Raw genomic sequence first — 24,304 nt, 5'->3', positions numbered from 1 at the left:
TCATTCATATGTTCATGTAGATATTCGATCCTGTTTGCTTCAGTGTACCAGAAGAAATTTATACTCTGCTGCCTTGCCCATGTTGTAAAGGACTAGGGTCTGCATCTCCCATTACTGTACCATTCTGAACACCGCTTATCTTGAAAACATGTTAAACATATTCTTCAAGCTACTTTTTATATAAATGTTCACTTTGGTGATACAAATATAGCAGTTTATGTTGAGGTATGTTTCTACTTTGAAAATTGTTGATCAATTTATATAATATTGCTTATAAGTTGGTAAAGCATTTTTCTGTAATCATGTTAAAATTATTCCTTTAAGCCAATTGACAAATTATCATTGAGAAAGAGAACAAATTCTCAAGACCATTCAGAATTTGAGCAGAGATCTCTTGAATTTTGAGTGCTTAGAAGCCATAGTACCTAAATTTAGTTAATGCCATAAAATGATTTCTAAAAAGATGACATCTCTTCAGAGTGAATAAACCATATAAAGAATTGTAGTAAGGTCTCTTGAATTCATGCTTTTGTAAAAGGTATAGACAAGTTAATATTACAGTGAAATCATTTTTTTAATTTAAAATATTTTTTTTAAAGAATTAAATGTGATACGTTTAGAGCTATCAAATTTAGGCAAGAAAATATTTTTTTCGATTGACCACTAAAATCAAATTCATTTGGGTCCAAATTGCAAACCTTTTTTTCTCCATAATATTTTGAAGTGTTATACAAGAAGACAGTACCATTGAATAAAATTATTGTATCTGCTGCCAGTTTATACATGATTTTTATGAGTAATAATGATTCTAAAAAAATATATGATTAAAAAAGTAATATCCATAAGCTTGTAAATTTTAATTTAGGGGGAGAAAGACCCCTTTTTAAAGGCTTAAGATGGTGTTTGACTTTTTAAGTAGAAATGAATCTCCTATACTGATTTCTCTTTAGATCCATTTGCAGCATTTAAACTACTGTATTTCTTTCTGCGTTGTTTCTAGTTTATTAACCTTGCAAGAACTCTTCAGGCACATATGGAAGATCTCGAAAGTAGGTGGAATTCCCCCACCCCCAGACTTGTTGAATTTACTTTTGCAAATTAAACCCACAGAGCAAAACCTAAGTATATACTCTTTCTACCAAATTTAGAGCTTCATTTATAGGCTTAATAATACCAAAGTAATTGATTTGGGAAGATGGGTTGGGCAACTGACATTATTTTTATTAGTTTAGATGTTTTTAATTACATTAATTTAAAGTACAGAGCAATGCAATTTTAACCACTAGTATTTTATTTTGAATACAATTTTATTTTTGATCACTTTAATTTTTAACACTTTTAATCAAGAAGGCGTTTAACCACTAATCAAACCACAGTTCTTAATCTGTTAGATTGTGTGTGTGTATAAAATTTTACTTGTTATTCAAGTTTTCAGATCATAAAAGGTTTTCCCTGGGTTTATTTATAGTTCTAGGAAAATAGCAGTGAAAGAGTTCTGATTCTGAGTCTACAACAGAAACCATAGTTTTGTTTTTGCTCCTTGTTCAGGTCCTCATGGACCTTTAGTAGGCAGCCAGCTCTGCCAGCAGCTCCAGTTTCTTTAAGATCGTGTTCAAGCGATAGGACTTCTGCCTGGGCTTCTATGTGAAGGCACTTAATGCCCAAATCTTTATAGGAATCTGCCGAGCTTACCCCCTTCTCAAAGTCCTACAGCCTCCAGGGTGCTTCATACCAGGTGGGCACAAATATTGGTGGCTCTGAACAGTTCCTGGGAATCCCGGATTACCCTACCTGTTGTACTTTTCATCCAAAGGAACTGGCTCCCCATGATCAGATTCTGATACACTCTTTGAAGTGTTTTTGAAGTATGTATTCCATAGATGATTGCCTGATTACCTTCTGTACTCATCTTCAAATACTTGGGAGTGTGCTCTGTAATGTGCATATAACATTGTTACCTTTCGAGAAAGCTTAACATCCTTTGGAGTAAGGTTTGAGGAGGACTCGGTCCTCATTAGAATCTTTTAATTGCTTCAGTAATTCTAAGACATGGATTTTTGTTATTACGTTGTTAAAAATTTTTTGTTTTAAAAGGTTTAGAGGTACAATCAGATAATAGGTTTTCACAATTTTAGTATGTATGAAAATGGTATATACAGGTTCAAATGTTTTATAGCAAGAGGGAATTCTATTAGTATACATCTTTTTTCCTTTATACCTTCTTAGTTCAGATCCCTTATATTGTCCAATACTAAGATCTTTTTTTGTAAATTATAATTTATACTTTGTCAGGTGTGATGATAGTAATTTTTTTCAGTGCACATTTTCCCCAGATTGTTTCTCTTTTGTTTTTTAAACTTAACATTCTTATCTAGAATTTAGTTTTCTAAACATAGCATTGTCTACTCCCAGCATGTGAGAAGAAAAAGACAGAGGTGAAATACACCCAAACTCCTCTGAGAGTGAAACATGTTATGGGTGCTACAAGTTAATTCCTAAGTACCAGAGTCTTAATATATTCTGAAAACTTTTTCTGACTGAATTTTTCCTCTCCTTTGGAGTTAATTGAACTGGCACTTAATTTAGTGTTAAACTCGTTTTAACTTGAACTGCAATTTGATATTTCTCCATGATACAGCATAAAATGTAACCATAAGATATACTTTCATGGGCTAAGTGTATGTTTGACATCACTTATTAAAAATTGAATTCAAAAATTTCTGCCACATAAATACACAATATATGGTGACTTAAGTTTCATCCATACATGAGTAATATTCTTGTTAATTCCATTTGCAGGGTGCTCTTAAATTTTCTTGTATTAATATAAGAAGAGTATACATTTAACTTTTCTGCCCTTAATAGGGGAATTGCTGGTAGATAGTTATTTTCTTGAACTTCCATTTTCTTCCAACACATACCAGTTTACAGAATACCTAGTTTTATACTGTTATGTCCTTCCTGAAACATTCTAGGACGTCTTATATTAAACACTTGAGCCACTAATGACTCCAAAATAAATTTGAGGTCAGAAATGTTGCAGAAGTTTTGTTTCTGATGTTGTAGAAGCATAGGAATAATCTCAACAAAAGGTTTTTACTAAGTCAAATAATTTTGACTTAGGCTGTATCTATTAAAGCTTTTTTGACTGACTAACTAGAGCATTTTCTTGGCACTGTGTAGACATAGCTTTGATGTAAATTGCAAGAACACCCATAACCTATTATTCTGTGTACATTTTCTTTCATTCTCATTGGATGCATCAAACATGCAGAGGTAATAAGCCAGATTCTACTCAGGTGTGTGAGAGCACTTGCCTTAAGTTCTCTAGTGTATATATCATTAGCCAATATGAACACAAGTTGATCTCAGAAACTTTTTAGAAGAGACTCTTGAACCACATTTTTAAACATTTTTCATTTTTATAAAAACTAACATAACAAAAAATTGTGGATGGGCATCACCCACAGTTAGCCACCCTAACCCTGTCATGATGACTTAGATTTTGACTAAACAGTGTATTAAATTGGGATTTTTATTTTATAAGTCATTGCTGCTCTGGCTTCATATTTACACTTCCGTTCTCATCCTCCTTAAAATGATTTTTGATCATCTTGTTTTCTTTTAACAGCTTCAGAGGATGATTCTGAAGAAGATGGAGACCATAACAGAGAATTTGATATTGCCTAGCTTCATATAAAACAAATGGATGGTCTGTGAACAAGTGTGTTTATTACAACTGGCAATTGAGTATTGATTAATTTTGAGGAGGAATGCCTGTTGAATATATTGACTATATGTGTGTGTATATACATATATAATGAATATATATATGCATACGTATGCATGTATATATATATTCATTCTCAAGTGTTGCTGAATTAAAATTCTGCTGGACCTTTTAACATGGTCATTAAATCTGATATGTTTATAAGTTGGTAATCAAAAGTATTTTTCTGGTAGGTGAATGGGAAAGTGTTAACTTTGTTTTAAATAAGCAGTGCTGACAGCCCGTTTTGTGTTCTGATTACTGTAGTCATATTTATGAAAAGAAGTTCATGTTTTAGTCTCTTGGTAGTGAAAAAAAGTGGGACAAAATATACTTTCAAAATAAAATGCCAGATGGCACCTGATTACTTTAACTTTTAAGATGCCTTAAGTTGCAGTCTTCATATTATCATAATAATTTTCTTCCACTTATTTTAAAAAAAAGAAGAATGGGGAGTAAGTTCTGAAGAGCATTATATTAGATTTCCAACTTTAATTTGAATTCTAAATTGACTTAGCAATAAAATCTAATTTTTAAAAAAGTATAGAAATGTAAAAGGTATAAGTGATGGATAAATTTTTGTATTGATTGGAAAATGCAAATTATATTTGATAGTCCATAGTATGTAGGTATTCCTCTTAGGAATATTACGGCTGTAAATTGTATCAGAATTGTCAGTTAATGCTATTTGGTAAAAGAAAAAGAAGGGGAAAAATGTGTTACAATCTTAAAAATTTATGGAGTATTTTTAAATCCCACCTTATGTTCAGAGTTTAAAGTGCTGGTTTTCAACGTGTTTTTTTAGTGTTGTCACTTCTTGTAGATAAATAAGATATAAATAACCTGTTTGAATTCTGGTTGTTTTTAACTTGGTAATTATGAGCATTTATTTGATGACTTAATATTTTCATTACCTTTTCACCGTGAATAGATCTACACTGGTCTTGAGTTTGGTTTATTTCCATAACACTGTATATTTCCTCTGTCAACACCCTTACGATACACTTTTAAAAGTACCTTCAGGTGGTTTCAGGTTAAATAAAGTCTCTGTCATGGCAACAAACTACCTTTTAGAACCCAAGTAGAAACCATGTAATTTCTCAAATGTGAATCAACAGTTTGCCCACATTTAGTCAGTTTTTTGGTCTTCATGTAAAACCTTGGCTTGAAATAAATGCATACTGATTGATATACTTGACAGTTTGAAATGTTTCCTTTTCAACGTGCTCAAAGTAGATTTCAAACCTTATAGCCAAAAATTTTCTTGTAATACCAAATCCCATTTCATACAAAAATGTTTCTGAAACATTTGCCCAACTTTTACCTGTTATCTTTGCATTGCCTTACTTAACACAAAAATAAAATTTCAGGGTGCCAGTTTCAGTATCTATTCTCTGAGTCCTTAGGGGGATGCTCTGAATTTTAAACATTTATACTTTTAATAGAACTGAGCACGAAAATTGTCTTCTGCTTAACCCTCAAAATCTTTTAAAAATTTAGGTAAATGATAGAAAAAATTCCTTTGATGTGCATACAATTTACTTACAGTTATATTAAATACTAAATGATGGATACAGAGACAGCGGTTTGTGCTTTATAGTATTCCTGTAGTTTCTTAGTATTTCAATATTTTATTAGTTTCTGATACCCTATGAATATGAATTAGAAGGAATGAGGAAATTCTCTTACTGGTTATTACTTTTAAACTGAGTAAAAGTAGGGACTAAATGCTACTCACTACAAAGAATGTAAATCCTAGGAAAATGTAGTTAAAAATGTTACTCTCTCTAGATATCTGCCAAACATGAGAATTCATATTGTAATTATTAGCTAGAACCAAGGCGTTGAAGAAAGCAGTTTATAAATTATGAATGTAAATATGCTTATGTTATTGTCAGTAAGTACAGACTTAATTGATACAGTTATCTGTTGACCACCAAATAGAAGGGTCTGTTAACAGATGCTCCAATACATAAAGAAAATTAAGATTTAGCTCTTCATTCCCAGGGGTCTCTAGGACTTGTTCGAAAAATGAAAGCAAACATGAAAAATTAATTATCAGTTTAAAACAGCCATTTTGGAAGAGCTGCCATAGATAGAGGTTAACAAAATTAATAGAAGAAAATGAGTTAATACGGTACGAGGGTGAGTGGTAGGGGAGATTTTACAGCAGTGTTGTCCAGTAAAACTTTCTTAGGATAACGGAAATGATCTATAATTTGTATTGCCCAATATGGTAGCTACTAACCAATGTGATTTGAACGTTTGAAATGTGGCTATTTACATTTAATTTTAATTAAATAGCCACGTGTGACTTGTGGTTATTGTATTGACACTTAGAGATTTAAGAGGTAAGATCAATCTTAGTTATTAAAGGAGTGGTAGACTTTGACTAGGAAAATCAGGAAGGAATTCCAGTTTAATGTTCACTATTAATAGCACTATTAATAGCCTATCAGTAATAAAATACACATCTCAATCACAAAAATCTCAGAAATTTAAAGCTTCACAGAGCATAATTGTTTTTGAGTAGCATAGTGTAACGTTTGCTCTTTTAGTACTAGACGGCCACACCATTTAGAATCGTCATCACTTTGTAGTTACTCATGTCTTCTTATCAATAGTGCCGTTTTCAATTCATAAGTGGCATAAGCTGGGATTTTGCCAATGGTCGAGTTTGAGAAGTAGTATATATGTCCTTATAAGAAAAATATTCCTCATGAGATGATTGATGGGATATGGGTTAGGGAGATATTCCTATCTTTGAGCTTTCAAGTTTCTAGATATAAATACAACTATGCAAACTATTCTTTCTTTATTTTGTAATACTGTTTTTAAGCTGTAAAGGATGCTAAGAAAATTACTAATTTCAGCTTCTTCCATTTTCATGTTTTAGCCCCAAAATGATTAATTTCACCTTTGCTTAAAATGCATGGTACAACTTTGAAGCATTGCACATCGTTACTACAGTAGTACTTAGTGTTCTGCTGTTTTCATGTCATTCAGCTTGTCAGTGCTTATGGGGTGTGACATACCTTATACAGTAACAGGTATGGTGGTAGGAGAAAAATCATTAAAGGTACCGTAAGTGCTAGTCCCTTTGCCATCCTCCTGGTATGGCTATTTTTTCTTGTTTCAAAAATTCTATAAATGTTATTAAAATTCTACCCATTTGTGATAGGTAATAAATACTGTTGATGGTCCAAATTGTGTTCTAAAAATAATGAAACTGCAAGATTATGTGGAATATCAGGTGTTGAAATCTGTAGTTTTCCAAATTTTAATCTAGGAAGATAAAAATATTTAGAGGAATTGGTTGCTAGCTTATCCAGCAGGTATTAGTGATATCTAAATGTATAGATCTATTTCAAAGTGAGGTTTATTCTCTATATCGTGTTCATGAATAAAGAAGCAAGAGCCTAGAAATTGCTAAAGACCTAGAGATTGCCAAAACTATAGTGGTAAGTAAAAACTTCTTAATTCAGTTATAAACCAAGGTGGTTTAACTAAAAAGGGAACATAGAGCAGGTAAGATAAGTAGAATCGAAGTTTTTATTTTTACTACTTGGTCTTTTAAGTTTTCCCTCATTCAAGTGAAAGGTACATTTGGGGTTGTAGTTGAGATCACTGGTCTAAAGCATTTAAATTTTATCTAAGACCATTCTTTTAAAATCTTTGGATATTAGATTTTTTTATTACAATGATTACATTAGGATTATTGTTATTGGAATAAGGAAAATGCCACAAAAACTTAATTTTCATTGTCAAGTTTTATATTAAAATCCTACACAGGAATCATTACAAGGTATTCAGTATCTTAGTCTGAGACTTTCAAAATCAGTCAAATTGAACAGCATATTCATTTTCTTCTTCAACTACCAAAACACAGTCGTCATTATAAGGTGATTGGGGTGCAGTTGAAAAAACTGTGGTGAAACCAGAATCCAAATTTCTTTTGTACAGGAACCAAACAATTGCCCCCAAAACTGTCAAAATCACTGTGCTAGCAATCACCAAAGCTGATATTAAAATGTGGTCATCTGAAAAGGAAAAGGAAAAAAAAAAAAGGGAAATCAGGGTACACAGGTTGCCAATAATGCATCTTGGGGAGCACAAATAGTTTCACATGTAAATATCTGCCTTTTTGAGACTTCCCACAGATAAGAAAACAAAAAGTATACACTTATTACCAACAGTTCAATTTCTTAGCTTGAAGAATCGCCATACTTCAAATTCTCAAGTACATTTTGCAGATCTCCACTAAAGCTCCTAAAGGGAGAATTACCCACACCTAGGGTACACCACAGTCCTATTTGTCTCCCTTGGTTTTACCTCCCTGACCTAAGACTACAAATTCAGACCTGCTTTCTTCAAGAGTAGTTGTCTTTAGGTAATTGTTATATTAATGAAGCTTAATGGTTCATACAGTTTTGGGATTTAGTATTTGTTTCACTGACACACCAAAAGTGGCACTTTTAAAATTTTTATTAAAATTACATACTTGTGTGTGCCTGAAGTAATTGTGCACAACTTTTGCAGTTCATGGCTATTCAAAACTTGTAATCTTTCTGTACGAATTTAATAAATCAAGGGAAATTTATTGTTTTAGGAGTGAGGCAGAGGAAAATGCTTTTGGGAAGATAGTTGTATTAGATTTAGTAAAAGACAAAAATATTAAAAATCCATAATTTTTAAATTTACATAAGTACCTTGCATTACCATTACTTGAATATACTCATAATGCTCCTTTCAGCTGTGCTGAGCCCTGGAAAACTAAAAGCTCCAAGAAAAAATTGGCCAAAGTTACTTAAGATGAGGGAGAGCTGTTGATATTTTAAAATATTTTTTAATTTAAAAATTTCTTTACAGTTAGGAGGAGTGAGGAAATGGCCATAGCCGAATCTCTTTTAAATCTTAAAATAGATAAAATTTTGTAGTTGCTGCAATTTGCTGAGGTATGTTATTCTTTAGGGACACTGAAATTTAAAAACGTGAAGCCAGTACTGTAAACTGAATTCAAATAACATTCTTCATAGTTTTATTAATTAAATTTAGCACAGCCCATTTGCAGTATAGTGCCCTAACTTTACAAATGTGAACATACTGATTTTGTCCATTAATGAATGTAACAATGCATTCATAATTAGTATCTAATTATGATTATGTGATCATGGCTCAATGAAGAAAGATGAAAAGTAAATTTTATTCTGAAGGAGCATAGTAACTGAGACATTGGTTTATAGACAATCTCACACCCTGGTATCCTAAGAACAGAACAGCATCCAACATTGGTGGGGTTTTGGTGGATTCCTTGTATTTTTACATTCCCTATTTTTACTCTTGTATTTTTAACATTTTGCAAGTGACTTGTGGCTAGCTGCCTCGTGGGCCTTTCAGTTGGCCAGCTGCTTACTACTGAAATGTGGAAGAGAGCCAGTCTTGAAGCAGCTTGGAGTGGTATGTTAAAAACAATATGTAAGGTGTTATATTTGGGGGACAGTTGTACATTAGAAAATCTGTTATCTACTAATTAAAGGGAAAATCCAGTGCTCAGTTTACTGGGTAAATAACACCTAGTCCTAATTTAAAAACAGCAAAAATAACAATTAGCTAGGGAGATAAATCTTAGCCTAATAAAGAGAAGTTGAAGCCTATAGCAAACATATCGAAACAAGCTTTCACTCTCCTGTGGGTTCTCAAACCCTTGCAGTCTGTCACCAATGATGTGTGTATGACTAAATACAGAAACAACACGTTTCAATTCTGCCTGCTGCCTCTGGACGGCCAGTGCCCCAGCCACCTCAATTCTCCTTGTGTAGCTTGGCCTGACGTCACTCTCTTGTTCCCCTTTTATTTTTCAAACTGCTCCTTCCTAATCATCATTACAATGACTCAAAACTGCTTGACCGATGTAAACCATTTGAGTCTTTTGTGCAAATCTATTTATAGTTTGTTGTTGACACCTCTCTCCATTTTACTGCCAAGTCCATTCTTGAATTCCCTAAAAGGGCGACACCAGTAGCTGTTCCTGAGTCACCCGATCCAGGAATTGTCCTAGACTTGCCATTCACCGATCGGGACTGCATATTGTCGTCTTCACCTTTGTCCTGTCTGACCATTCCTCCTCCCACCTTCACGCTGTAGTTTTAATAATTGTATGAAGCCCAAACTTAATAATCCACCTTAACTTTTTGTTGGACTCCAGCATTATAGGCTAATTTCTAATGCCTACTGTGTATATACAGTTCCCAGATTTTTAACCTTTTTATATATCTGAGGCACAGGCTTTAAATAATTGCCCAAGTTGTTTTTGTAAGTGACAGAAGAAAAATTCAAACTATTCACTGGTTTATGCCGATCCATCCTCTGGAATAAACTTTCCTCTTTTCTGCCCAGTATCTACTTGCCCTGTGAGATTTAACACCTGCATTATCTGTAGTAAGCCTTTGCTGAACCCAGCTTGAGCTAACTACCCTTTCCTGTATGCCTGCTACCATTTACATCCTAGTGCAGCTGCTCTAATTTTCTTGAGAGCATTCTTCCCAAGGGGGTCTTCTGGCTTAGACTTGTGTGAAAAGGAACTCCCTGATTGCCAGGATCTCCACTCCACCTGTTTGTCTCCTGGCTGATTAAACTCAATGGCTCTGTTGTTACTCCATAAAGTCAGAGTAAACCTACTCCCTTTCTGTATGTAAGGGTTTCAAACATACTATCACTTCTTTTAGGTCTTCATTCTGCTCAAATATGGCCTTAACAATGAAGCCTACCTGGCCACCCTTCTAAGAAAAAGCAGCCCTTCTTTCTCCATACACTCATTCATCCTTTTTCTCCACAGTACATGTCATTGACATACCATGTATTTCTCCTTCCCACCAAGATGTAAGTTTCAAATTTTTTCTGTTCAGTCCTGCTCTGTCCGCAGGGTCAAATATCAGTAGAAAGACTGGCACATACTAGTTATGTGTATTTATTAAATATGTGTATTTTTCAATGAATTCAAAGATAACGAGTCTAAAGACCAAATGTTGCCATATCTTTCAGCTATTCCCGACATGGTTTTGAGACCCATTATAAATATCCACCAGCTCTTTAATACACATTTCAATTTTGTGTAATCTTTTTTCCCCTAAGTATACATGTGCATAGCTTAAAATTCAAAGTTCTACAAGGTATGTCATGAAAAATAATGTGCTGCTCCTGCCCCACTAACCCCTAATTTTCATTCCTCAAAGCTAACCACCCATAATTTCTGTTACTTACCTCCATGCTTCTAAATAATGTGCTTACACTGCTTTTCTTGATTTAAAAAATTTTAATTCTGTTAAGATTCATGTAACAAAATTTACCATCAATAGCATTAAGTACATTCACATTATTATGCCATGTCACCCCCATTCTTTTATGAAGTTGACTGCTTCAGGTACCTCGTATAATTGGAATCATAGTACTTGTCCTTTGCTGACTGGCCTATTTCACTTGGCCTAATGTCCTCCAGGTTCATGCATGTTGTAGCATATGTCCATTTGCTTTTTTAAGGCTGAAGAGTAATGTACCTTTTGGCTATTGTGAATAATACTGCTATGAATGTGTGTGTACATATAATCTCTTTGATCCCTCTTGACTTTTGGGTGTGTACTTAGCAGTGGAATTACTAGATTATGTGGTAATTTAAATTTTTTGAGGAGCAACCATACTGCTTTCCATAGCAGCTGTCCCACTTTACAGTCCCACAAATAGTGCACGAGGGTTCCATTTTATCCACATCCTGGCCAACACTTGTTTTCTGGGTTTTTGATAGCCAACCTAATGGGTATGAGATAGTGCTTTCTTGATTTTTAAAGATGTTATATATTTCTCCTATAAAGGGAATCTGACTCTCCATATACAGACTTTTAAATACTCCTTTCCTCTTCCACCATAGTTATATCATAGCAAGCCCCAAATAGAGAAACTTTGATACACATACCTGACAAAAGACAAAAGATATCCCGAATTCTTAAAAACAAACTACCAATCAGTGAGAAAGGCAATCCAATAAAAAAAAAATGAGGGCAAAAGATCTAAACAGGCATTTCACAAAAGAAGATACCCAAATGGCTAATAAATGTGTACAGGTGCTCAACATTATTTATTCATCAGGGAAATGAAAAAAAATTACAGTAAATTCACTACACACCCATCTGAATGTCTAAAATAGATTGACAATATAATACCATTGTGTGATGGATGTAGAGCAAATGGAACTTGGATACAACAGCAGTGGACATATAACAAGTTTGACCACTTTGAAAAACGTCATTGTTTCTATCAAACATGTTAGCTACCCTATGACCGTGGAATTCCATACTTTGGAACATACTCAGGGAAAATGAGAACATAGGTCCAAAAAAAGACCTATGAGACTGCTGATAGCCCTATCTTAATATAGTGCCAAACTAGAAATGACCCTAATACCATTAACAAGAAATGGACAAATTGTGATACAAAATATGTAATGGAAAGTACAACATATACATGGATGAATCTAAAAATAACTGAAAGAAGCCAGTAGAGTTACATTATGTGACGTTCAAGAAAAGCAGCTCTAAACCATAGTGATAGACATAATGATAGTGGTTATCATGGGGTGGATATGATTGGGGGGATGTTTACTGGGAAGGCCTTGAGAGAACTTTTTGATGTGATGGAAATATATCTTGATTTGAGTGGTAGTTACACAGATGTATACATAAGCAAACATCAAGTTGTATATTTAAGATTTGTGCATTTTATCCTGTTATTTTTATTTCAAAAAATAAAGATTAGAAATTATACCATTCAGTTGCAAAAATCGTAAAGTTTCATAACAGGCATTCATACATTTCTTCTGGGAATGTAAATTGGTACAACTTTTAAAGAATACCAGTTTCAATCAATGTTACATAGTCACTTTCAATCCAGTAACTGTTTCAGAGACTCTCATCTACAGATAAACATGTAATTGTGGAAGGTGATGCATTCACTGTAGCATTGTTTGTAATAGCAAATGTTTAGAAACCTAGTAAGGGCTGGAGCTGGTTAAATTAACTATCTACATCCATATAATAGAAGATTTTGCAGTTGTAAAAGGAAGATAAACTCTAGGTAATGATATGGAGAGATACCTAGGATACATTAGTGAATAAAAGGGCCAAAATAAGTCATATATCTTAATTTTCTTGTATTGGCAAAATAAACACTAGACAGTTAAAAATAAATTGAAATGGTGCCCCAGAATGGAGTGGATGGGGACAGTATGAGAGATGGACTTTTCTGTGTTTGCCTTTACATAGTTCTGCTTTTTGAATCAGGAAAAACATACTACCTGTTCCTTTTTAAAAATGTGTATTTAGTAAGCCTTAAAGGCAGTTGCTTTGTGAATTGTAATTACAACTTTGAGGTAAAAATATTTTAAACAAAAGATGTGGAGTTGTTTCCCACAAAAATAGATAATGGAGTTAAATGGAATATAATTTGGTGTTTTAAAAAACATTCACACAGTTTGCAGTTAACAAATTTCAAATATCAAGTCTTACTAAGAGACCTTTGTACATTATAGAAGTCAATTTACTTTGTTATAAATTCATTTTAATGGGTCTTTAGTAGCATTTTAACATGCTATAATCTTAATGTAATTTTTTTCTTGTGGGAAAAATTTTAACAAAAGACCATTACTTACCTGATAAATATTTCTTTTCATATGGGACTAAAATACAAAAGAAAATCATAATTAAAATTTTAGTTTGTCTTATTCTAACTAAGACTGTCTTTAAATGCTTTCAAAGTAGTTTAAAATGAACTGTTTAACAGCTTAATATTATCCATATTTCTATTGCTTGGTCAAGTGCCTGTGTTATCTGTGTTACCTGTTTTGAGTTTCGTTTTTTAAAAAATGTATAAGTCTACAAAATGCATCAGTTTGGTGGAAAAATAATAAGGGAACTTAAGACAATAATGATGAAATGAGGGAAAAAGGAAGATTTTGGTTAGAGAGTTTGCAGAAAACAAACAGTAAAATCAATATATATGGCTGTGACCTTTCCTCATTAGTATGGATTTTGTTCACTATTTCTGATGTTTCAGAGTTACAGTTTAAAATTTTGGTTTATACAATGGTGTTCTGAGTCAAAGTCAAAAGAACCAATTTTTAAAAAAAGGATGCCTACTACCATAAAACTGGCAAATATTATTTAATAACTAAAACTGACTGTAGTCAAGTACCCTGCTGAGGCAAGTAAAAGAAAGTATGTAATTCCAGATGTAAAGAAATTAAATAAATAATCAGAAACATAGTTCTGGTTTACAGTTGAGATAGAAGTGGGGAATATACTAAGAATGCAAAATAGGGAAATGGCTGTGTCATGTTTCAGGTATCCACAAATCATATTTTGGAATTTTAAATGTCTTTAATGAGAAAACAATTCTTTCTAAAACTTAGAAGAGCAGACTTTGTCCAGTATCTAAAACATGAAAATAATTGTGAGACAGGATAAATTTTGTTAATTAGAAAGCATTCTAATGAGTCAGAAGAAAACTTCTATTTTAATCCAGAATAAATTAGAAACCGATGCAACTTTTCTTTGTTTAAACAAAGGATGTTCTTGTATAGAATCAAATTCTTTGTAAACTAACACTAGAATTCTGGAATCATCAGAATTTGGAGTCAGACATGACTATTCTTCACCACTTCCACTGTTCAATCAAATCACATACAAAGAGGCTATAATAATTGGTTTGAACAACAGAAGAAATATTTGACCTTTTGCAAGCTCTAAGAATAGGCAGAATGCTGATTGACATGACCTCACCCTATCTATAAAATGTGAGAAAATTGTATTTGATTTTCAGGAGACTGGGGAGTAAACTATCTTAGTATATTCTGAAGTCTTCTCCCTCTATCAAGGCATACTTATCTCACAATTATTTTTAAATCAGCCCTACTTTCCCCACCCCTCTTAGAATGGGAAAGGGTCCTCATTTGTACTTACTAGCTGCTTTACAAAGGGTTCCTTCCACAGAAGAAACTTCACAATCTCCTTTTTTCCATTCACCCGTCTTGGTGTGCAAAAAGGCACAGGTGTCAACTAGATCTTCACCATCTTCTTGGTCTGTCCATTTATCAAATGTCATATTTGACTTATCGAACCACTTGAAACTGGCATCTGTCAGTTAAGAATATTGTCAGCGTTATAACAGTTTAACAGAAAGCCAAAGAAAAGGGTGTAGGACAGAAGGTGGGAAGTTACTAAGGTATGTTTAGTCTAAACTTCTGGTTATAGGATTTAAATTAGATGGAGGAATACATCCTGTGTTCAGTCAAGTCAAAGGTATTGGTTTGAGAAGACTCAAGAAGATCCCATTTTTATAAAGAAAAATAATATTTTCATGGGGAAATAGCCAAGAAAATAAAATGCTAATATAGTAACCTTAGTAATTTCATTTCATTTTGAAAATACATATGTACTTTCTTTTTTCTACAGTGACAATGCCTTTACATAATAAAACTTTGATGTTAGGCTTTATTGTAACTGTTGACTTGACACTACTACTAATTTTTATAACCCTACCATATTAAAAAAAAATGAGCGAATCACTGCATTTTAATCCAGACACAGGAATCAACATTGACTCTCATGTGAAACACACTGAGCTGCTTAGGGAAAAGCTGTGGTACAAGTCACGGGTGCATCTGAAAATACATGAAGACTGCATGGAACATCAACTACAGAATTGAAGAATCTCAAAATCATCAGTTTGCCTAACATTAAGGGGAAAAGGGATATCCTAAAAGATAAATATCACTTACCATCTGTGTCAAAAAACATGCCTAGTAGGATATCATCTGGGCCTTTCCACTGCTTTTTCAAAGTATCCAATATAAACGCATTTTCTTCTTCATTATGTATGCTTATCATGTCTGCTCCTGAAATTATTTTAGGGAGGAAAAAAAAACACATTCCCAGAATCAATGAAATATATATAAAAGTTATGCATTAAATAATACCTGTCTTACATTTTCACATCTTAAGATTATTTATATTATGCACATTCCTGAAGAGAATATACTAATGTAAAATGTGGTAAGTTGAACAGTCATTTTGTACTTCCTGTTCTTCTGAGGAAAACTGGCAAGGCCTTGTCTCATTGGTTAATGTTTTTCTTGGATTCTTTCATCTGGCTCAAAAATAAGGAGCAACAGCCACGTATATTTTACGTCTCACATAACTTCTTTCATCCTTACACTCTATAAGCTACATAGCAACCCATAAACATTAGCAGTAATTTCCAAGAGAGATTTTACTTTGTTTCTTAACTGAAACAGACACTCGTAAATTAATCATTCCACTGTCTTACTTGGATAATAGTTATGAGAAAATGCTAGTGGAGTTAGTTTCTCTCCTGATACTTTTTTTTTTCCCCAAGTGAAAAAAATGAATGATGACATTAAAGTTTATAGTCATAGCAGCCAGAAATCTGGTGGGGAGGATCCATCTGGCCCCTGAGGAAGATAAACAGAAGGCACAGGAACCCCCTTTTCCGCTGTTCTCAGCCAAATGAGGAATATAACATCAAAATGCTAAGAAACAACTTAATAGCCTCAGTAATTTTAGAAGTAACAATTATTCTATTTTCCAAGAAATTGTTGATCTTACACACATTTTAGTTACTTTGTAGGCTTTGTATACTACAACTAGTTGAAAAACATGGAGGGTTGAGGAAGTCTTTCCTACTGTTAAATTACATTCTTCAAAAATCCGCACTTAAGAGGGGCGGAGCCAAGATGGCATGAGTAGAGCAGCAGAAATCTCCTCCCAAAACCACATATATCTATGAAAATATAACAAAGACAACTCTTCCTAGAATAAAGACCAGAGGACACAGGACAACATCCAGACCACATCCACACCTGCGAGAACCCAGTGCCTCGTAAAGGGGGTAAGATACAAGCCCCGGCCCCGCGGGAGCCGGGCGCCCCTCCCCCCAGCTCCCGGCGGGAGAAGAGCAGGCAGAGCGGGAGGGAGACGGAGCCCAGGGCTGCCGAACACCCAGCCCCAGCCATCCGGGCCAGAGTGCAGGGCCCTGGATACTAGGAAAACAGGGCAGCAAGACCGGTGAGCGGGTACCGGAGGCCTGGCGCCAGAGGACATGAGAAAAGCAAGCGGCCATTTTTTGTTGTTGTTGTTGTTTTGTTGAGGTGAGTGCTTTTTGGAAGTCTTGAAGGGACAGGGACCCCAATACTAGGGAAACAGGGCAGCAAGACCGGCGAGCCAGTATTGGAGGCTGGCACCGAAGAACAAAAGAAAAGCGAGCGGCCATTTTTTTTTGTTGTTGTTTTGTTTTGGTGAGCGCTTTTTGGAAGTCTTAAAGGGATAGGAACCCCAATACTAGGGAAACAGGGTAGCAAGACCAGTGAGCAGGTGCCTGAGGCTGGCGCTGAAGAATAAAGAAAAACGAGCAGCCATTTAAAATTTTTTTTAAATTTTTTAATTTTTTTAGTTTTTTTTTTCCTTTTTTTTGTGGTCGTTTTGTTTTGGCGGGTGCTTTTTGGAAGTCTTAAAGGGGCAGGGTGGGACACTTAATCCAGAGGTAGGGAATCCCGGGATCTCTGGGCACCCTAATCCCCTGGGCTGCAGGGAGCAGGGAGGCCCCTTACGGAGATAAATAGCCTCCCAGCAGCTCCTGCTCCAATGCGACTCCACCATTTTGGAGCAGCTGCCCGAGCCAGGCCACGCCCTCAGCAACAGCGGAGATTAACTCCATAGAAGCGGGGCAGGAAGCAGAAGCCCTGTCTGCGCGCAGCTGCCCAGCACAAGCCACTAGAGGCCGCTGTTCTCCCAGGAGAGGAGGGCCACAAACCAACAAGAAAGGAAGTCCTTCCAGCCGTCACTCGTCCCAGCTCTGCAAACTATTCCTATCACCATGAAAAGGCAAAGCTACAGGCAGACAAAGATCACAGAGACAACACCAGAGAAGGGGACAGACCTAACCAGTCAGTCTTCCTGACAAAAAATTAAAAATAAAAATCATAAACATGCTGACAGAGATGCAGAGAAATACGCAAGAGAAATGGGATGAAGTCCGGAGGGAGATCACAGATGCCAGAAAGGAGATCGCAGAAATGAAACAAACTCTGGAAGGGTTTATAAGCAGAATGGATAGAATGCAAGAGGCCATTGATGGAATTGAAATCAGAGAACAGGAACGCATGGAAGCTGACATAGAGAGAGACAAAAGGATCTCCAGGAATGAAACAATGTTAAGAGAACTCTGTGACCAATCCAAAAGGAACAATATCCGTATTACACCGGTACCAGAAGAAGAAGAAGAAGAGAGAGGAAAAGGGATGGAAAATATCGTGGAAGAAATAATTGCTGAAAACTGCCCCAAACTGGGGGAGGAAATAATCGAACAGACCATGGAAATACACAGAACCCCCAACACAAAGGATCCAAGGAGGAAAACACCAAGACACATAATAATTAAAATAGCAAAGATCAAGGACAATGAAAGAGTTTTAAAGGCAGCTAGAGAGGAAAAGGTCACCTATAAAGGAAAACCCATCAGGCTAACATCAGATTTTTCGACAGAAACCCTACAGGCCAGAAGAGAATGGCATGATATATTTAATGCAATGAAACAGAAGGGACTTGAACCAAGGATACTGTATCTAGCACAACTATCATTTAAATATGATGGCAGGATTAAACAATTCCCAGACAAACAAAAGCTGAGGGAATTTGCTTCCCACAAACCACCTCTACAGGACATCTTACAGGGACTGCTCTAGATGGGAGCACTCCAGGAAAGAGCACAGCACAAAACACCCAACATATGAAGAATCGAGGAGGAGGAATAAGAAGGGAGAGAAGAAAAGAATCTCCAGACAGTGTATATAACAGCTCAATAAGCGAGCTAAGTTAGGCAGTAAGATACTAAAGAGGCTAACCTTGAACTTTTGGTAACCACGAATTTAAAGCCTGCAATGGCAATAAGTACATATCTTTCAATAGTCACCCTAAATGTAAATGGACTGAATGCACCAATCAAAAGACACAGAGTAATAGAATGGATAAAAAAGCAAGACCCATCTATATGCTGCTTACAATAAACTCACCTCAAACCCAAAAGACATGTACAGACTAAAAGTCAAGGGATGGAAAAAAATATTTCAGGCAAACAACAGCAAGAAGAAAGCAGTGGTTGCAGTACCAATATCAGACAAAATAGACTTTAAAACAAAGAAAGTAACAAGAGATAAAGAAGGACACTACATAATGATAAAGGGCTCAGTCCAACAAGAGGATATAACCATTCTAAATATATGCACCCAACACAGGAGCACCAGCATATGTGAAACAAATACTAACAGAACTAAAGGGGGAAACAGACTGCAATGCATTCATTCAAGGAGACTTCAACACACCACTCACCCCAAAGGACAGATCCACTGGGCAGAAAATAAGTAAGGACACGGAAGCACTGAACAACACAGTAGAGCAGATGGACCTAATAGACATCTACAGAACTCTACATCCAAAAGCAACAGGATATACATTCTTCTCAAGTGCACATGGAACATTCTCCAGAATAGACCACATACTAGCCCACAAAAAGAGCCTCAGCAAAATCCAAAATATTGAAATTCTACCAACCAATTTTTCTGACCACATAGGTATAAAACTAGAAATAAATTCTACAAAGAAAACAAAAAGGCTCACAAACACATGGAGGCTTAACAACATGCTCCTAAATAATCAATGGATCAACGAACAAATTAAAATAGAGATCAAGAAATATATAGAAACAAATGACAACAATAACACAAAGCCCCAACTTCTGTGGGATGCAGCAAAAGCAGTCTTAAGAGGAAAGTATATAGCGATTCAGGCACACTTGAAGAAGCAAGAACAATCCCAAATGAATAGTCTAACATCACAATTATCGAAATTGGAAAAAGAAGAACAAATGAGGCCTAAAGTCAGCAGAAGGAGGGACATAATAAAGATCAGAGAAGAAATAAACAAAATTGAGAAGAATAAAACAATAGCAAAAATCAATGAACCAAGAGCTGGTTCTTTGAGAAAATAAACAAAATAGATAAGCCTCTAGCCAAACTTATTAAGAGAAAAAGAGAATCAACACAAATTAACAGAATCAGAAACGAGAATGGAAAAATCACGACAGACTCCACAGAAATACAAAGAATTATTAAAGACTACTATGAAAACCTATATGCCAACAAGCTGGAAAACCTAGAAGAAATGGACAACTTCCTAGAAAAATACAACAAGACTGACCAAGGAAGAAACACAAAAGTTAAACAAACCAATTATGAGCAAAGAAATTGAAGCGGTAATCAAAAAACTACCCACAAACAAAACACCCGGGCCGGATGGATTTACCTCGGAATTTTATCAGACACACAGAGAAGACATAATACCCATTCTCCTTAAAGTTTTCCAAAAAATAGAAGAGGAGGGAATACTCCCAAACTCATTCTATGAAGCCGACATCACCCTAATACCAAAACCAGGCAAAGATCCTGCCAAAAAAGAAAATTACAGACCAATATCCCTCATGAATGTAGATGCAAAAATACTTAATAAAATATTAGCAAACCGAATACAAAAGTATATCAAAAGGATCATACACCATGACCAAGTGGGATTCATCCCAGGGATGCAAGGATGGTACAACATTAGAAAATCCATCAACATCATCCACCACATCAACAAAAAGAAAGACAAAAACCACATGATCATCTCCATAGATGCTGAAAAAGCATTTGACAAAGTTCAACATCCATTCATGATACTCTCAGCAAAATGGGAATAGAGAGCAAGTACCTCAACATAATAAAGGCCATATATCATAAACCCACAGCCAACATTATACTGAACAGCGAGAAACTGAAAGCTTTTCCTCTGAGATCGGGAACTAGACAGGGATGCCCACTCTCCCCACTGCTATTTAACATAGTACTGGAGGTCCTAGCCATGGCAATCAGACAGAACAAAGAAATAGAAGGAATCCAGATTGGTAAAGAAGAAGTTAAACTGTCACTATTTGCAGATGACATGATACTGTACATAAAAAACCCTAAAGACTCCACCCCAAAACTACTAGAACTGATATCGGAATACAGCAAAGTTGCAGGATACAAAATTAACACACAGAAATCTGTAGCTTTCCTATACACTAACAGTGAACCAATAGAAAGAAAAATCAGGAAAACAAATCCATTCACAATTGCATCAAAAAGAATAAAATACCTAGGAATAAATCTAACCAAAGAAGTGAATGACCTATACTCTGAAAACTACAAGTCACTCTTAAGAGAAATTAAAGGGGACACTAACAAATGGAAACTCATCCCATGCTCGTGGCTAGGAAGAATTAATATAGTCAAAATGGCCATCCTGCCCAAAGCAATATACAGATTTGATGCAATCCCTATGAAACAACCAGCAACATTCTTCAATGAACTGGAACAAATAATTCAAAAATTCATATGGAAACACCAAAGACCCTGAATAGCCAAAGCAATCCTGAGAAAGAAGAATAAAGTAGGGGGGATCTCACTCCCCAATTTCAAGCTCTACTATAAAGCCATAGTAATCAAGACAATTTGGTACTGGCACAAGAACAGAGCCACAGACCAGTGGAACAGACTAGAGACTCCAGACATTAACCCAAACATATATGGTCAATTAATATTTGATAAAGGAGCCATGGACATACAATGGCGAAATGACAGTCTCTTCAACAGATGGTGCTGGCAAAACTGGACAGCTACATGTGAGAGAATGAAACTGGACCATTGTCTAACCCCATATACAAAAGTAAATTCAAAATGCATCAAACACCTGAATGTAAGTCATGAAACCATTAAACTCTTGGAAGAAAACATAGGCAAAAACCTCTTAGACATAAACATGAGTGACCTCTTCTTGAACATATCTTCCTGGGCAAGGAAAACAACAGCAAAAATGAATAAGTGGGACTATATTAAGCTGAAAAGCTTCTGTACAGCAAATGACACCATCAACAGAACAAAAAGGAACCCTACAGTATGGGAGAATATATTTGAAAATGACACATCGGATAAAGGCTTGACGTCCAGAATATATAAAGAGCTCACATGATTCAACAAACAAAAATCAAATAATCCAATTAAAAAATGGGCAGAGGAACTGAACAGACAGTTCTCCAAAAAAGAAATACAGATGGCCAACAGACACATGAAAAGATGCTCCACATCACTAAGTATCAGAGAAATGCAAATTAAAACTACAATGAGGTATCACCTCACAGCAGTAAGGATGGCTGCCATCCAAAAGACAAACAACAACAAATGTTGGCGAGGCTGTGGAGAAAGGGGAACCCTCCTACACTGCTGGTGGGAATGTAAACTAGTTCAACCATTGTGGAAAGCAGTATGGAGGTTCATCAAAATGCTCAAAACAGACTTACCATTTGACCCAGGAATTCCACTCCTAGGAATTTACCCTAAGAATGCAGCAATCAAGTTTGAGAAAGACAGATGCACCCCTATGTTTATCGCAGCACTACTTACAATAGCCAAGCATTGGAAACAACCTAAATGTCCATCGATAGATGAATGGATAAAGAAGATGTGGTACATATACACAATGGAATACTACTCAGCCATAAGAAGAGGGCAAATCCTACCATTTGTAGCAACATGGATGGAGCTGGAGGGTATTATGCTCAGTGAAACAAGCCAAGCGGAGAAAGAGAAATACCAAATGATTTCACTCATCTGTGGAGTATAAGAATGAAAGGAAAACTGAAGGAACAAAACAGCAGCAGAATCACAGAACCCAAGAATGGACTAACAGGTACCAAAGGGAAAGGGACTGGGGAGGATGGGTGGGTAGGGAGGGATAAGGGGGGGAGGAAGAAGGGGGGTATTAAGATTAGCATGCATGGGGGTGGGAGAAATGGGAGGCCTGTACAACACAGAGAAGACAAGTAGTGATTCTACAACATTTAGCTATGCTGATGGACAGTGACTGTAAAGGGGTTTATAGCGGGGACCTGGTATAGGGGAGAGCCTAGTAAACATAATATTCTTCATGTAAGTGTAGATTAAAGATTAAAAAAAAAAAAGGAAGAAAAGGGGTATTACACCCTGATAGGATAAAACTAACTGTAAATCAACTATTTATGCATGCTTTAAATATCCTTAACTTTGATCACTTAAAGGGTGTCAGATGATTGGCTATGGAGGTACACTTTTCTGATAATATTCTTTTCTCTTAAAAAAAAAAAAAAGCAGTTCCTGTGTGGTGACCTCCAATGAGTTCTAAACAATGGTATAAAGAGCAGATCAAAGTGTGGGCAAAGGGTCTGTTTGTGTTTATACAGAGGATCAAAGCCTAATTTGGCTACCCAGAAAATGAACTAAGATACAATATGAAGAAGAACTTCCAACATCAGCACTCTCTGGAAGAGTCATGCCAGAAGATGATCATCAAAAAACCTCAACAAAGATCCAGGCGATGCTGCAGTTGTAGCTGCATTCATCCCACTGGTTCCCGGACTTGCCATGGGAATGAAGAAGGAGATATCTAAGCTGGCCTGTGCATACAGTAAAACAACAAATTTGACTGGATTTACACTGTTGGAACTCAACCAAGAATTAGGAGAAGTGCAAGTTGTAGCGCTCCAAAATCTTACGACTACAGACTATCTACTGTTAAAAGAACATATGGGATGTGAACAGTCCCCAGGAATGGGTTGTTTTAATTTGTCTGATTTCCCTCAGACTGTTCAAGTTCAGTTGGACAATATCCACCATATCATAGATAAGTTTTCACAAATGCCTAAGATGCCTAACTGGTTTTCTTGTTTTCACTGGAGATGGCTGGTAATTATAGGTCTGCTTTGGTTATGTAACTATACTCCTATTATGTTAATGTGTGTGCGCAATTTAAGTAGTAGCTTAAAACCTATATATGCTGAAGTTACTCTACAAGAAGATATGTCAAAGAAATAATCAATCTTCCCATGTTTTCTTCCGCCTGCTACTTCTATAGCTTTTCTTCTTCCTTCCTAATTACAACCCTTAAATAGAATTCGTGCCTCATATCAAATTTACCGAGTATCATAACTCCTCCAAGTGGTAAAGATACCTCAAGACAAATGCTGGGCATAGAAGCCACAGGGCATAAATATGCAAAGAAGTAAAAAGCTAACCTTTTCAAACAATAAGGCTTCACTCTCGCTTACCAACTTTACATTTCCCTGTATGGCCCCGGAAGATGACCGGTTAGCCAGAGACAGGTAAGATTCCTCAAGGGAGGAACAACCTAAGACAGGCACAGTCGCAGGGGGGCCATCAGGTGAGAAATTGGGGATCAACAGAGGTGAGGCTTAGAACCTCACCCCCCCCCCCCGTTCTGAGAGAAATCTTCTGCATCCGTGGATGTTTTATTGCCCTGGTCTAGCTTGGATTAACACATAGTCTACAGGCACACACCTGATCATCTA

General features: G+C 35.7%; 2 protein-coding genes across 6 annotated transcripts in view; one reads left to right on the top strand and one right to left on the bottom strand.

The window, feature by feature from the left end:
* MARCHF7 (membrane associated ring-CH-type finger 7) overlaps positions 1–4,962 on the top strand; it is a 50,793-nt gene extending 45,831 nt beyond the window's left edge. For 2 of the 4 annotated variants that reach the window (XM_057505543.1, XM_036884041.2), the window contains 2 exons: positions 1,001–1,049; positions 3,632–4,962. In XM_057505543.1, the coding sequence (XP_057361526.1) occupies positions 1,001–1,049; positions 3,632–3,690 (108 nt within the window). In that variant the 3' untranslated portion in view covers positions 3,691–4,962. The remainder of the gene's footprint in view (positions 1–1,000; positions 1,050–3,631) is intronic. The other 2 variants (XM_057505544.1, XM_057505542.1) reach the window with 1 other exon arrangement.
* A 2,558-nt stretch (positions 4,963–7,520) lies between these two features.
* LOC118911699 (CD302 antigen) overlaps positions 7,521–24,304 on the bottom strand; it is a 114,313-nt gene continuing 97,529 nt past the window's right edge. For both annotated transcript variants that reach the window (XM_036884040.2, XM_057505541.1), the window contains 4 exons: positions 15,594–15,710; positions 14,776–14,949; positions 13,467–13,493; positions 7,521–7,809 (listed from right to left, as the gene is read on the bottom strand). In XM_036884040.2, coding sequence (XP_036739935.2) covers positions 7,607–7,809; positions 13,467–13,493; positions 14,776–14,949; positions 15,594–15,710 — 521 coding nt within the window. In that variant the 3' untranslated portion in view covers positions 7,521–7,606. The remainder of the gene's footprint in view (positions 7,810–13,466; positions 13,494–14,775; positions 14,950–15,593; positions 15,711–24,304) is intronic.

The sequence above is a fragment of the Manis pentadactyla genome, chromosome 8 (genome assembly GCF_030020395.1).
Source record: "Manis pentadactyla isolate mManPen7 chromosome 8, mManPen7.hap1, whole genome shotgun sequence".
NCBI lineage: Eukaryota > Metazoa > Chordata > Mammalia > Pholidota > Manidae > Manis > Manis pentadactyla.
Note: the sequence above shows the minus strand (reverse complement) of the source record. Positions and strands in the feature narration are given on the sequence as shown.